This window comes from Cydia pomonella, unplaced genomic scaffold (genome assembly GCF_033807575.1).
Source record: "Cydia pomonella isolate Wapato2018A unplaced genomic scaffold, ilCydPomo1 PGA_scaffold_199, whole genome shotgun sequence".
Taxonomy (NCBI): domain Eukaryota; kingdom Metazoa; phylum Arthropoda; class Insecta; order Lepidoptera; family Tortricidae; genus Cydia; species Cydia pomonella.
Genome location: NW_026907839.1, coordinates 328,247 through 344,860, shown reverse-complemented (window position 1 = coordinate 344,860; position 16,614 = coordinate 328,247). Strand labels below are relative to the sequence as shown.

Sequence of the window (16,614 nt, the reverse complement as noted above, 5' to 3'; positions counted from 1 at the left end):
ACACTAGACCCTACTCATAGTGTTGTGTTCCTGCCGGTGAGTAAGGTTGCTAGAGCTCAACGAGGGTGCGGAGTGTTAGGGTCGGCAACGCGCATGTAACTCCTTTGGAGTTGCAGGCGTACATATGCTACGGAGACTGCTTACCTTTAGGCGGGCCGTATGCTTGTTTGCCACCGACGTAGTATATAAAAAAAAGCGGCCAAGTGCGAGTCGGACTCGCCCATGAAGGGTTCCGTACCATTTATGACGTATTAAAAAAACTACTTACTAGATCTCGTTCAAACCAATTTTCGGTGGAAGTTTGCATGATAATGTATATCATATATTTTTTTTAGATTTTTCATTCTGTTATTTTAGAAGTTACAGGGGGGGGGAGGGGACACACATTTTTTCACTTTGGAAGTGTCTCTCGCGCAAACTATTCAGTTTAGAAAAAGATTATATTAGGAACCTAAATATCATTTTTGAAGACCTATCTATAGATACCGCACACGTATGGGTTTTATGAAAAAAAAAATTTTTTTAAATTTTATGACGTATTAAAAATAACTACTTACTAGATCTCGTTCAAACCAATTTTCGGTGGAAGTTTGCATGGCAATGTATATCATATATTTTTTTTAGATTTTTCATTCTGTTATTTTAGAAGTTACGGGGGGGGGGGGGGGGACACACATTTTACCACTTTGGGAGTGTTTCTCGCGCAAAACATTCAGTTTTAATATTAGAAACCTCAATATCATTTTTAAAGACCTATCCATAGATACCCCACACGTATGGGTTTGATGAAAAAAGATTTTTTGAGTTTCAGTTCTAAGTATGGGGAACCCCCAAAATTTATTGTTTTTATTTTTTCTATTTTTGTGTAAAAATCTTAATGCGGTTCATAGAATACATCTGCTTACCAAGTTTGAACAGTATAGCTCTTATAGTTACGAAAAAAGTGGCTGTGACATAATCGGACAGACAGACGGACATGACGCATCTATAAGGGTTCCGTTTTTTGCCATTTGGCTACGGAACCCTAAAAACTAGGGTAAGCTTACTAGCGTCTGACGTCTGACACTCACCATAATGTTCAGGCGGGCTGTACTGTAGTTGTACCAATGTAGATACAAGAGGGCGTTGACTTGCCGCGTCCAATGCCACGCAACTTATATTTTTACTGTCCTTCTCAAGATAAAACATGTTTTCGATGAACGTCACTTCTGAAAATCGGAAAGCATATATACACTGTGTTTTTTTTAACTCTTTAATTTTGAGGGCGCATTCCTGATCTTAAATTAAGTTAATTACTCAAAAACACCGGTAAATATTCTAATTCCGTTTTAAAGATAATAAAAAAAAATATCTATAAGCGCCCTATGAACGTGTACACTTGCCTTAGGGCTTTATATATTGATTAGTGTTTAGTATGAATTTACGCATTTGACTGAATGCAAGTAGATACTATTTATCTTGGATGATCGATGTTCGAAATGACATTGATGTCAAAGTTTTCAGTTATTGTGTTAAGTTAAAAAGCATGCCAATGTTACAACAACACTACATACAGCATTTAATTACTGTTAATGAAATATAAATGTAAAAAAAAAAATATGCCATTCAGTTTCCTTAAATGTACAGTCTATCAATTTGAATCCTAGGCCACTATAGAACCTTGTCGCTTTAACTACTCTATACATGACACGCATCACTCAATAAGCACTGTCGTAGAAGTCATTATGACATGGTTCTATAGTGGCCTAGGAATCAAATTGGTTGACCGTACTTACCCCAAAGTTTACGGAGTTAAAAAAAATAAAAGTGTATTACTAATATGTAAAATATGCTGATATACAATACAACGCATAGCCGTTTAAAATAGGACCTTAAAATAGGTACGCGGTAGAAATAATAAGTACTATCGTCAGCAGCAAATCGACACGAGTTGCGAATTACCTATTCGCACATGTATCGTACACTGCTTTACAGTACATACACATGATCCTTAAAATTTTAGACATCAATCAATCAATCAAATCATTTATTTGTTAGAAGGTGCCATCTTGTGGCCTGAATCGGAACCATAAACATGCACATGTACACGTCACGTGTTTTCTTGTGCATAGTAGGTCCTGCCATCTTGTGGGCTACATCGGAACAAAAAACATCACATTTACGCCTCGCGCCAAAAATCTGACGGCTCCTGTGCTGCCTCCTACAGTTCATGCACGCTCCCTATACAGTCAAGTGGATGTTATCAAATACATTTTAAAGAACAGTGTATTCAGCCAGCTAACGGGCATACAAATTTTATGTTCATAAATAAAATTAATCGAATGTATACTACATTATACTAAATTTAATAACTATGCGGAATATGGTCAAAATATTCATTTAAACAGTAAAAAGCATTTTGTACTAAAAAGTCCAATAAATGTTTCCTAAATACAGGCATTTCAGATTCTCTTATTGAATTGGGTAATTTATTATACAATTTGGGTGCCATACCATAAACACATTTTGCACGCAGGGCTGTTTTTAATTGCTGATATGAGATTTTGTGTTACATAGTTACGTAATGTGCTAATCATAGCACTAGTGCGGTAAAGCAGCACCGTATGTACTGTAATAGTTATTTGTGTCCCAAGGGAGGAAAAGTAGGAAATTGCGTGCCGCGTGTAAACTTGTTAACCGAGCCGAAGGCGAGGGTGGCACACACGCGGAATGGAATGTCCTACGTTTCCTCCCGTGGTGCGCATACTATTTTTCTGCTCGACGGAGGCGGAAAGCGGCAACTTCGTTTAGCGCAGCGGGAGCGGGAAAATTATTTTCACCTTTGGCGTTAACACTTCCTCACTATGTTCTGGATTCAATTATAGAATCCTTCGCTTCGTTCAGGATTCAATGTTCGCCCACGCCGTAACTATGTCATTTTGCGCCCTTGTGACACAATCTACTAATGTAGGTAAGTATATATCAACGTCTACATTGTTGATTGAAAATTCGTAGAAATGATCATGTCGCTGTTAGTTTAAGAGGCTGTCAATACCTAAAGCGCGCACACTGTCTATTTGTATCGGAGTAAATGAGATAGCACTGTCGCATGTTACTGGGCCTGGGCAAGGGAATAATAAGAAAAATATTTAAATAAAAAAAAGTGGATTATTAGTGTAATATTTTACTCAACAGCGGTTTAGATATAAATGTTTTGAAATTGTGATTTTAATTGCAGACCCATAAGTCAAAACAATAAAGACATAGAACCGTTTAATTGTGATTTTAAGACCAATCTTTGCAATTATTTTCTATCGAGCCGATTTCGTTCAATCATGTATCGAGTACAACCACGGTCTTTGAAATATAATTAATATGAACATATATTTTTCTTACTTGACTAAAACAAATAGTCTTTCTTAAAAAACTGTTTAAGTAACATCAATTTCAAGGACATTGGGTGTTGACTGCCTCTTAAGTATAGGTTATGATAAATACCTGTTTCACTTAAGTATAGGTTATGATAAATACCTGTTTCACTTCTCTTAACTTCTATTCCATCAAAGTAAAAAATTAGGTGATACTTGTCCGCTTTTCCTATGTTACAGCTGATTTTAACCTTTTCTCTATCGGAAAATGTATAATTGTACATTTGTTTTGAGTTTGCCGAGAAATACTTCCCTCCGTGTTGCCCTGTCATAGTTAGTTCAGGTGTGTCTGTAAAATTAGAAAAAATTAATCGTCAAATGTACTGAAGCTTGTGGCACACACCGTGGGCCAATTAAACCCGACTTATTTTAACCACGCATTTCTGAGGTCATAAGGAGAACAAAATGTTATACAGTGTGTCCCTAGCCATTGGACAAAGCTGAAATGTACATATGCATTAGGGTATTACAAAGTATCATAACAACGGGTGTATAGGTAAAAAAACTTTAGTAAGGCACCTGTTGTATATAGTTGTGACGTGTTCTAATAGACATTTGTTTTGTTTGTGTGTGTCTTTTAAACATGTATTGTCTATGCGAACACGTCACAACTACCTACATAAAACAGGTGACTTACTTAAGTTTTTTACCTATAGCGGTTTCGAAGAAATTAACAAATTACCATTTTTTACTTTGGAGCAGCCTGTATGTGTTAGTAGCTCCTAAGGTAATATCTTCAAAGAATAACATGGAACCTTCTTCGACCTTTTCGATTATCTTTTTTATTTGTGACACTAATAAGCTTCTGACTTTTGAAAAATGTCATCATTATCAAATATTTCGAACAAATTGTCAAGAATACTGCCAAAGATTAACACAGTGTGTTTCTTTTTGTTGTCGATTATTGCAAATAAGTTTTGTTCGAAAAAAATATTTTTTTATCTTTTGTTCTAATAAAAAATATTAACGTCAGAGCATTCTTGAGAAGTAACCCTACGTGGGATTTCAGGGTTTGTCCAATGGCTAAGGTCACGGTATAAGTTACGGTTAAACTAGCAAAAAAATATTTTTTTTATGGCATTTTCTGTACACTACACGTTATATATTTTAACATCTTAAAACATTATATTACAACAAATAAGTTTTTTTTATTTACAGATAAAATATACGAGTTTTACTTTAATGTCTGGTAGAGTGGTTGTCTGGAAGAGATCGCATTTTAGCGATAAGACCGCCTGGTATTTACCTCTACTTCTGATGTTGTTTTCTCTCTGTATTGTTTTTTTATTGAGGATTGACATTAAAGAGTATTTGTATTGTATTATATTGTATTGCATTGTATTGTATTGTATTGTATTGTATTGTATTGTATTGTCTGTCAGTTTGATTTATCTAAACCAAGTGACATGGTGGCAACGTCGAAACCAAAAAGGCGTTTTCACTAAGTTATTACAGAAACATTTTTTCAAAAGAATTGTCTTTACGTCATTAAACACGACGGATTTTAGAAAACTTTGTATGACATTTTAGTATCAAAACGAGGTTAAGAATATAGCTTTAAAATCTGTCGGGTTTTACCAGCTCACGGTGTACTTATAGTAAATACAAGTTTATTTCCCAAGTCGGGCTGGTCTTCTTGAACCAAGCAAGTTGAGGTTTAATTAATTACCCCACTTTGAAGTTTTTGTGGCAAGATAAAGTGATTAACAAAATTAATTATATTTTTTATTACTACAACTCTAAAAAGAATCCAACAGTATGTAAATTATCCGCAACGCAGGCTTCGTCATGTGGCCACAGATGCAAATCAGCAACTTGCTTCGTCCCAAACAAACCAATGATGATATCCGCCACAGACTTCCTCATTTTGAAACACATGTTATAGTCTTCTTCTTCTTCCTCGCGTTGTCCCGGCATTTTGCCACGGCTCATAGGAGCCTGGGGTCCGCTTGACAACTAATCCCAAGATTTGGCGTAGGCACTAGTTTTTACGAAAGCGACTGCCATCTGACCTTCCAACCCAGAGGGTAAACTAGGCCTTGTTAGGATTAGTCCGGTTTCCTCACGATGTTTTCCTTCACCGAAAAGCGACTGGTAAATATCAAAAGATATTTCGTACATAAGTTCCGAAAAACTCATTGGTACGAGCCGGGGTTTGAACCCGCGACCTCCGGATTGCAAGTCGCACGCTCTTACCGCTAGGCCACCAGCGCTTATATATAGCATGTTATAGTATTGATGAAATATTTGAAAGGTCGCTAATTTAAGGAAGTACCTATTTATAATTGTTATTTTATTTAGTATTTGTAAAGAGAATTTGAAATTGAGGTTGATAATCAAAGAAATTTGTAGCCACAGTAAATTTACTGCCATCTTTCGACACATGATTAGGTAATACTTTTAGAACGCCATTTGACTTTGATCCTTATTATTTCACTGATATGCATTACATTTGTTAAATATCAAAAAGTGGCGCCATCTAATAGATCAAAGGCCAAAGGTATGGCGGCATCGTTTTGAGCGATGGCGCCACAACCTTTAGTCGATGCCCGGTAAGATGTCGCCACTTTTTGTATTATGACTTCCTTAAATATGTCATAATTTCGGAGTAAGTAAGTAAGTATAGTAATATTTTATTTGTGAAACAGGTTATAATACAGATGACAGTGAAATGATATAGGTAGTACTCTGTGATCTACCATATAGGTGTACAAATATTTAGTCTTATAGCTAACTTATTATCTAGATAGCTTAGAACCTATTATATATTTACATTATAGCACATTAATTTTACATTCGGATACATTGAATTTAAAATTGAAATTAGATAATCAATACTTTATTTTTATCTTATAAGGCCCCTGCCAGCGTATACTTTTGCCTTAGGGCCTGTTTACATATTGATTAGTGTTTATTACAAGTGTATACATTTGCTACTAAACGTAAACAGTACTGTCTCGGACGATTGATGTTCAACATGATATTGATATGTTACAGTTTTTAATTGTTAGGTCGAATTAAATGTAACACCCGTGTTACAACAACGCTATATGCAACATTTAATTACTTATTATGAAAAAAAAAAAAAATTTTTTTGTAAATTAACTGTGCCATTTAGTTTCCTTAAACGTACTTAACCATACCCCGGAGTTAACGGAATTCAATAAAAACACGGTGTATAAGTAAATGTATACACACAGAAATACATACCAATTGATGCAGGATTATGGTTGAGATTTACTATATTATAAAAGTGTTGTTGAGTTTTCATGTCCCAAGCTATACAATTTATTTTATTAATCCCTTTGAGCTTGAAAGATTTACTGACGAGATTCGCTGAAAACATTAAGAAATATTAGCTAATATATAATGTCAAATCTGCTAATCGAATAATTACTTCAAAATCACAGAGATTTATAGATAAGTTTATTAAGCTTAAAAGTTGGACACCTTAAGGCCGGCGCCCCACTGCTGCGCACGCTACATCCACGGCCCACGTTTTAATACAAACCGTGGGCAAGCCCACGAAATTTTGTATAGGAACGTGGGTCGTGTACATAGCGTGCGCTGCAGTGGGGCGCCGGCCTAAAGATAATTTATTATTAGGAGGCAGCACAGGAGCTGTCAGATTTTTGGCGCGAAGCGTAAATGTGATGTTTATTGTTCCGATGTAGCCCACAAGATGGCAGAACCTACTATGCACAAGAAAACACTTGACGTGTAAATGTGCCTGTTTATGGTTACGATTCAGACCACAAGATGGCAGACCCTCCAACGCGGACGGTCCCTATTACGATACAAGTGCGAAAAATAGGAAATTCGAAACGAGTGGCGATAAATTAACGACCGAAGGGAGTGTTTTAAATCGACACGAGTTGCGAATTACCTATTCGCACTTCGCACACTACGTAAAATAGTAGTATTAATTGTGACGTTCTCACGCAAAAGGTACCACCTAATCGTTTGCCATTAGGACGCTCTGACAGGCTATTCGTATAAAGATAAGAGCGAATTTCGTCCTTATGATAAGCGCCAATGTGGTACCTTTTGCTTGAGAAAAAGGTTAGTTTTGTTTTTAAATTACTGTACAGTTGTGTGCAATATAATAGCAGTACATAAGAAAATGTAAATTAAGGGAAAACTATAACTTTAGATCAATAATATTGTATCTTTTTATATAATTATTCTGCATTACTTGATATTGTTTCAAAATTAACTGTAACCTTTACTTAAATGATATTGGAAGTTAAAAAAAATATCATGAAAATCGGCTGCTTTTACTAAGTTGCGGAAATTCCTATAAAAACGTAAAACCCTACGAAAAAAATACAATTGTGTACTATAATAGGGTTGTTTCCAATTTTTTGAAACGCTTGTATTACGTTCTATATTAACTAAAAGTTGCCCTAAAATTCAACTTTTATACTAAAAACGGCTTTAAATATGTTAAATTAACAAAATATATTTTGACAGATGCTTTCGCGCCCAAAACGCTCTTTGAAAATTGTGTGACGTCACAGTTTACGGTTTGACACATAACTTCATACACACGTAGAAGATACGAACTGTCAACTGACATTTGTCATTTGTTGTTTATCGCCTAACTGTCAACAGTCCAACCGAGAGTTGTGACGTCATCAGAATCTTCAATGACGTTTCGAGTTTGGTCACGTGACGTGTGCCAAAAGATATTTTAAATTCAATATTTACAAAAATATGGTCATTACAGGTCCTCTAAAAGTAGTAACATGTTCTTATAATCCAAAAGTATTTATTGGGATACAATTCTGCCCTAAGATTTGTAGATGGAAACAACCCTATTGTAATTTAGAATCTTTTCTGTTATTTCCAATCAAAGCTTTACATCTAAACCAAAAAAAATAAACTTTTCTATAAGACGATCTTCGTCGCAGAGTCTACTGCTATTATATTGCACACAACTGTATATTTACTTGGGTCTATTTAGTCAAAAAGTAATACAAAAATTGAATTATGTACCTTGTTCATAGCCATTCGATTCCTTTTCAGAATATAAAATCATTTTGATATTCGATTTGTATCCTTCTGTTTCACTCAAAGCACATTCGAATTTAGTGTCTTCTTCATCGGTAACATTGTAATAGTATATTTGTGTATAATTCTCAGGGAAATACTTCCCCGGAGTCACTTTTGGTTTGCGGATAACAGGAAACACAGGTGGCGCTGTCAAAAAATATACATGGATGCTTGCTTCGATATTTTCACCAGATATTAAACGGATTATGTTACACAACTGCCAGTTTGTTATGTCATGTGGTTACTGACAGCTACACCAAGTGGATTGTCAAAGAAAACTTTGTAGCCACAGTAAATTTACTGCCATCTTTCGACACATTATTAAAACTTTTAGAACGTCATTTCACTTTGACCCTTATTCTTTCACTAATACGTGTTAACTTTGTTAAATATCAAAAAGTGGCCCCGTCCCATCTTACCGGGCATTGGTCAAAGGTTGTGGCGCCATCGCTCGAAATTAGAACGTCGTAACTTAGAACGTCATTTCACTTTGATCCTTAAATTATTCTTTCACTAATACGTGTAAACTTTGTTAAATATCAAAAAGTGGCCCCGTCCCATCTTACCGTGCATTGGCCAAAGGTTATGTCGCTCGAAACGATGGCGCCATACCTTTGGCCTTTGTGATCTGTTAGATGGTGCCACTTTTTGATATTTAACAAATTTAACACATATCAGTGAAAAAATAAGGAACTAAGTCAAATGGCGTTCTAAAAGTTTTAATCATGTGTCGTAAGATGGCAGTAAATTTACTGTGGCTACAAAGTTTTCTTTGACAATCTACCTCTATTTCAAATTCTCTTTAACCAAAGACAACGAAACATCGTCGTTTAACACGGACAATTGTTCGGTGAAAGGTAAAAACAACGGACTTATACAAGGGGCTAATAATTTTACAAATAGTTATAAGTTCAAATATTTTTACAGTTAGCGTTAAAAAGTATCCAGTCACATTTTAACAGTTTTACATATCTGCACGCAAAAAAATAATTAAATTATTAAATATCAAATATCAAACATTTATTCAGCAAATAGGCCACAGGGGCACTTTCACATGTAATTTTTTTACAAACAACAAAATACAATTACAAATATAGAATCAATGAAATAACAGATACTTTATTAGAGATGTATACAGTCTCTAAATGTCGAATTACACAAAAAAACTATGTTAAAAAATACAACCAACATATAGGCACTAAAAATCTTTAGAGATGAATAAGTCCCTAGTGTCAGAGATAAAATATAATTAAAAAAAACGATGTTTAAATTAACCTTAGAGATGTAATGGGTCTCCAAGACTTGAATTCTTATATGAATAATATATACTTATAGTACGATTTGTACAGTGTATGTGTAAAACCTTATACAAATTCGTGTTTCCAATTTGACAGGTAGAGTGTACGACTTCGTACATTATAAATGCGATATCTTTAAACCTAGTTTTTCATTGTGTTAATAACATACTAAAATAACCGGCCAACAGCATGTCGGGCCACGCTCAGTGTAGGGTTCCGTAGTTACTCTTCCGTCACAATAAGCTAAACTGGAGCTTAAAGTATAGTAAATTGTTAACCAAGGGATGAAACGGTACCTTTCACCTGAGTTAAACAAATAGGCAAATTTGCATAATCATTACCTAATTAAAATAAGTCTTTTTACTATGAAGGGAAAACTTTTTGTGATTACTCAAAAACAGCTAAACTGATCATGTCCGCTATAGTTTTCATTTAATGTCTTTCTTAAGCTCTACTTCCACAATTTTTTTCATATTTTTTGGACCTATGGTTCAAAAATTAGAGGGGGGGGGACACATTTTTTTTTCTTTCGGAGCGATTATCTCCGAATATATTCACTTTATCAAAAAATGTTTCTTGAAAACCCCTATTAGTTTTGAAAGACCTATCTAACGACACCCCACACTCTAGGGTTGAAGCGAAAAAAAATTTCACCCCCACTTTACGTGTAGGGGAGGTACCCTAAAAAAATTAAATTTTTAGATTTTATTGTACGACTTTGTCGGCTTTATTGATTTATATATCCATGCCAAATTGCAGCTTTCTAGCACTAACGACCACGGAGCAAAGCCTCGGACAGACAGACAGACAGACAGACAGACGGACATGGCGAAACTATAAGGGTTCCGTTTTATGCCATTTGGCTACGGAACCCTAAAAATGGAGAATGGAAAATTTTTAGAAGTGGATAAATTTTTCTCTTTTCAGGAAGATCACGTAGTAACACCCTATTAAGTAAATCGCCAATATTTACGTGAAATATGGCTAATTCAAACATTTATATATATACAATCTTTATATACTTTATAAACGGGACAGAATTAGTTTTAAGTAGTTTTAAGTATCTAGGGCATGTTTTGACAGAGAGATTAAAGGACGATGACGATCTCGAAAGACAGCGGCGGGCGATAGCGATGAGAAGCAACATGCTGGCACGTCGGTTTGCTCACTGTTCCGACCAAGCCAGAATAACTTTGTTCAAGGCGTACTGTCAGGCGTTCTACACTAGCCAGCTGTGGTACCATTTCACGAAACGATCGTTCAATAGACTGCGAGTACTGTACCCCTAGTGTAAATAAATTCGATTTTGAAACGTGACGAACGCGTTTGCGTTAAGTCTCATTTCGTATAGGATTTTGAGTTTCCAAAACGTCCCGCTTGGCGCGCTCTTTCTAAATCCAATACAAAATGAGACTAAACGCAAACGCGTACGTCACGTTTCGAAATCGAAATTATTTACACTAGGGGTACAGTACAGCAACGCGTTTCGTGCAATGTTACGGCTACCGTGGCGGTGTAGTGCGTCTGGTATGTTCGCCGAGAACAGAGTAGATGACTTTTACGCTATAATGCGTAAAAGGCACTGGTCGTTTGTCGGGAGAGTGGGCGAATCGGCGAACAGTATTGTTAAAGTAGTGTTTACAACCTGCTACTATATGAGCAAGGTTTCCCCGCTGCACCTATATAATTAGTTTTAATTTTAGTCTAGAGTTTAATTGTATATTTGCGTTATTGTAATTTAATGGGTTGATACCTGAATAAATAACATTTTATTATTATTATTATTAAAATACAGAAGTACTCACGTGGTATGTAATGTAGATTTATTTCGATTTTCGGGTTTTTGGTGCCCTTTCGTTTACCCATATCTACCGCAGAACATACAATAGTTTGGTTAGCCTTCGTAAGCTTGAAAGTGTATTTTAATGACTCTTTTGTGTGGGCATTTACTGTCACTGAAAAAAAAACGTGTTTTTAAAGTTTAAAATTTTTAGCCTTGCCCGAGATCTGAACCCCTAGTGTAAATTTATTCGATAGCGTGACGTGACTCACGCGTTTGCGTTAAGTCTCATTTTGTATGGGATTTAGAAACAGCGCGCCAAGCGGGACGTTTTGGAAACTCAAAATCCCATACAAAATGAGACTGGACGCAAACGCGTACGCACGTTTCGCTATCGAATAAATTTACACTAGGGGTACTGATTCCGACGAAAGTGGAGGACTTTTCATATAAAAGTAGTCCTCATTTGCCTCTCTGGATATTCACATTATTGAAAATATTTTGACACAATTTGTTTTACATCAAACACAGGTAAGCCCATACGTTTAATTTTGTTGGGAGCAAAAATTTGTATGAAATATGTTTTTCGCTCTTTAGTTTTACAAAAATCTAAAATAATGAAAAAAAAAAATGAAAATTTATTAATAACATTAGGTTACAGGTCGAGTTTACATATTTTTTTATATCAATTCAATACAGTGTACCTTTAAGTACATTATACATTAAAAAAGTCAAACGTAGGCTATGGTTAATATGCATCAAATGCAAAAATATTTTCCATAATGTCATTACAAATGAGACAGTTTGTGAGTTTGCATGTTTGTTCCTCTTTTACACAACGGCTGAACTGATTTTAATGAAACTTAGCAGACTCTGACCACGCTAAATTTTGTACAAACTTGGGAGTTAGGTCATCCGCTAGCTGATGCGGTTGCACGGAGGTTTACGAAAAATAGTACGCAACGCTAACTGGCGCGGACGCGTGTGTCCGGATTTTATTAACAACGGCACCCGTGTGCGGTTACCCGCGTCAGCTAGCGGACGTCCTTAGAATAATAATATATCCCTATAAGGATATTCACGTAGCACTTGCCATGAAAACTTAGCATGGTCCAACTCTACACTTATAGTTTATAAACTTATAATTATTAATTTTAGCAGAGGACAGTATAATATTATCTTTCTTTTATGGTAGAGGAGGCAAACGAGCAGACGGATCACCTGATGGTTAGCGAGTACCGCCGCCCATGGACACCTGCAACACCAGAGGGGTTGCAAGTGCGTTGCCGGCCTTTTGATGGGAGTACGCTCTTTTCTTGAAGGTCGTATCGGTCCGGAAATACCGCAGGCGACAGTTTATTCCACAGTTTAGCTGTGCGAGGCAGAAAGTTCCTGGAGAAACGCACAGTTGAGGACTGCCAACCATCTAAGTGGTGAGGATGGAAATGTTGTCGCGTAGGGCGAAGGCGAAAAGATCTGAACAATAGAAATTCATCCCCCAATGGGATTGCAATTTAGTACGAGAGCACTTTAGATATCATGATATGGATGGGGGTAGTTGCGTAGTAGCGCTGGTGGCCTAGCGGTAAGAGCGTGCGACTTGCAATCCGGAGGTCGCGGGTTCAAAGCCCGGCTCGTGCGAATGAGTTTTTCGGAACATATACGAAATATCATTTGATATTTACCAGTCGCTTTTCGGTGAAGGAAAACATCGTGAGGAAACCGGACTAATCCCAACAAGGCCTAGTTTACCCTCTGGGTTGGAAGGTCAGATGGCAGTCGCTTTCGTAAAAACTAGTGCCTACGCCAAATCTTGGGATTAGTTGTCTAGCGGACCCCAGGCTCCTATGATCCGTGGCAAAATGCCGGGACAACGCGAGGAAGAAAGACGGGGAGTAGTTAAATTACGTCGACGTGGATAAAGTCGCAGACTGAGATTGGTACAATATTCGAAGGGGTGTCTATTAATCACGTCATATTTTTGACTAGTCTTAGTTACACCGCGGTTACACCTTACTTACTTACTACTGTGGCGCAGCGACCCGAAGTGGATCTTGGCCTTCGATGCCAAAGACCGCCATGCTTCTCTGTCCAAATCCGTTTCTGTCCAGTCGATGGCGCCGAGTTCGCTAAGGTCCAGCGGTACCTAGGGCATCCAGACGGTCTTCAGCCCTTTGGAACTCCAGAGTACGCCCTCCAGACTGCACGATCCTCACGCATCCGTTACACCTACAGCTAATCACACCTAATCGTCCTAAACTCTTTTTGGGATAGCTACCGTCATCATTGCTGCACGTAACTATTTATACGACACTCAAGGATGCCATACGTGGAGCACTCGAAGAAGACTTCGGGACTTGCTTTCAGCTATCAGTATCATAGTGGCAGATCTGGAGATATGTATTGTCCAAGAGGTTACAAATTCAGTAACCAGTCCCGGGGTAATTATCAATCGAATGTGGCGATATGCCACGCGCACTCTCCGGTTGTGGAATGAGCTACCTGCCGAGGTTTTCCCGAGGTTCTTCAAAAGATGAGTGTACAGATTTTTAAAGGGTCGGCAACGCGCATGTAACACATCTGGAGTTGCAGGCGTCCATAGGCTACAGTGACTGCTTACTATCAGGCGGGCCGTATGCTTGTTTGCCACCGTCGTGGTATTAAAATTTTTTTTTTAAATTACATGCGATATTTCCTTTTTTTTTTTTTTTTTTTTCTTTATTGCGGAAAAAAACAGATACAGGTTGATACATATAAATGTTGTATTGACTTGTAAAAGAGCCCTTGAGGCCTACTTGCAGAATAAATTTTTGAATTTTGAATTTTTACCTCTGCCCCTCCCTTACTTAGTGTGAAGTGACTATTGGATAGCCCCGAAGATAAATTATAAAAATACCTGTTGTAGTATTTTTCAGTTTTCCATCTAGATAATAAGATATTTTGTATTTTTCCTTATTCTCTGTGGGATTATTCAGCACACAGTCAAATTGTTTCTCTTCCTCGTATGTATATGTATAATTGTATTTTTTCGATCCTTGAATCAGATTTTCCATATAATTATTATTTAACTGCTTAATCTTCAGGGAAACAGTAGGTGTTTCTGTAAAAAAAGGTTTTAAGTAATTTAAATAAAGTAAGCGGTAAAAAAAAAGCGGTGGTGGCCGAGTGGATATGGCGTCCGACTTTCAAGCCGGAGGTCGGGGGTTCAAATCCTGGCTCGTACCAATGAGTTTTTCGGAACTTATGTACGAAATATCATTAGATATTTACCACTAGCTTTTCGGTGAAGGAAAACATCGTGAGGAAACCTGCATACATCTGCGAAGAAATTCAAAGGTGTATGTGAAGTCCCCAATCCGCATTGGGCTAGCGTGGGGACTATAGCCCGAGCCCTCTCGCACATGAGAGGATTCCTGTGCCCAGCAGTGGGACGTATAGAGGCTGAATTATATATATAAAGTACAAAATATCATACTAAACTGTAGCTAAACTTTTCCTAATTATAAGATACTTTGCTTATTGTACAATAGGGACCGTGCGCGTTGGAGGGTCTGCCATCTTGTGGCCTGAATTGGAATAATAAACATGTACATTCACACGTCACGTGTTTTCTTGTGCATAGTGGTGCCATCTTGTGGGCTACATCGGAACAATAAACATCACATTTACGCCTCACGCCAAAAATCTGACGGCTCCTGTGCTGCCTCCTACAGTTCATGCACGCTCCCTATAAAGAGTTTCCCTTCAATTCAATATTCTCTTCAATTGTTGTTTACTCTGAGAGTACGTCTGAATGTCTGTCAAGATAGACCAGTTTGACAGCACTGGCTTCCCTCGAATGCGGTTGACCCAACTGCTGTTTACTGCTATAGTTCGTGTCATCCACGATGACGCGCAGATTTCTGATGGAACAAAATCTCCATATACCAAAAAGTGTCCGTCAAAAAACCATAAATAGGTGGCGCTACAATACCTAGAATACTTGAGAAAGAAATCTAATCATAGACAGCGCACTTCACTCCGCCAATAACGCATAGGTTCTAAGCTACTCTAGTGCTACTCTAGAGAGATTTGGAACTATTATTTATAGCTGACAGCTGGACACTTTTGCATAAGTTCTGCCTACGGAAGGTGGAGATAAGGAACGAAATCTCCATGTACCAAAAAGTGTCATCAAAAAACTTTAAATAGGTGGCGCTACAATACCTAGAGTACTTGAACAAAAAAATCAAATCATAGACAGCGCAATTCACTCCGTCAATAACGTCTAGGTTCTTAGCTACTCTAGCGCTACTCTGGAGAGATTTGGAACTATTATTTATAGCTGACAGCTGGACACTTTTGCAACAGTTCTACCATAAGAGATGCCACTCCTCTTAATTCCACACTCCATAGTTCTGCCTATGGAGATTGCGTTCCTTAACTCTACCTTCCATAGTCAAATCTAACGTTTACTGTATGGAAGGTAGAGGCAAGGAACAAAATATCCATATACCCAAAAGTGTCCGACAAAAAACCATAAATAGGTGGCGCTACAATACCTAGAATACTTGAGAAAAAATCTAATCATACACAGCGCATCAATAACGCCTAGGTTCTTAGCTACTCTAGCGCTACGCTGGAGAGATTTGGAACTATTATTTAAGTATAGCTGACAACTGGACATTTTTGTAACAGTTCTGCCTATGGAGATTCTGTTCCTTGCCTCTACCTTTCATAGCTCTCGTCTTCGTAAATGACACAATCAATGCCTGCTACTAAATTATCCTTCTAATAATAGGTAATAATAAGGGTCCGTTTCACAATGTCCAAGTAAAGTCCTAAATAAGCAACTTGCCACTTATCTGACGAATAAAGTCATCGTTGGCGTTTCACAATCTTCAAATAAGCTTAACTGCTAAAGTGCTAAGTTTTGTAGGAAGTTTTCGATTCAATTCAATTATTTCTTTAGTTTTCTTTCTTTCGAAAGTTATTCAAGTTGCAATGTCAAAAAGAATCGTTTTTTTGCGGATATCAGAGCTCGTCTCCTCTCGAGTTGCAGGCGTATATAGGCTGCTTACCATCACGCGGGCCG

The 16,614-nt window shown here is 37.2% G+C and overlaps 1 protein-coding gene across 5 annotated transcripts in view; it reads right to left on the bottom strand.

Annotated features, from left to right (window-relative positions):
• LOC133533694 (uncharacterized) overlaps window positions 1-16,614 on the bottom strand; it is a 63,294-nt gene that overhangs the window by 31,985 nt on the left and 14,695 nt on the right. For 4 of the 5 annotated variants that reach the window (XM_061872719.1, XM_061872718.1, XM_061872720.1 and 1 more), the window contains 6 exons: window positions 14,437-14,640; window positions 11,566-11,715; window positions 8,406-8,609; window positions 6,618-6,743; window positions 3,511-3,696; window positions 1,071-1,208 (listed from right to left, as the gene is read on the bottom strand). In XM_061872719.1, the coding sequence (XP_061728703.1) occupies window positions 1,071-1,208; window positions 3,511-3,696; window positions 6,618-6,743; window positions 8,406-8,609; window positions 11,566-11,715; window positions 14,437-14,640 (1,008 nt within the window). The remainder of the gene's footprint in view (window positions 1-1,070; window positions 1,209-3,510; window positions 3,697-6,617; window positions 6,744-8,405; window positions 8,610-11,565; window positions 11,716-14,436; window positions 14,641-16,614) is intronic. The other variant, XM_061872722.1, reaches the window with a different exon arrangement.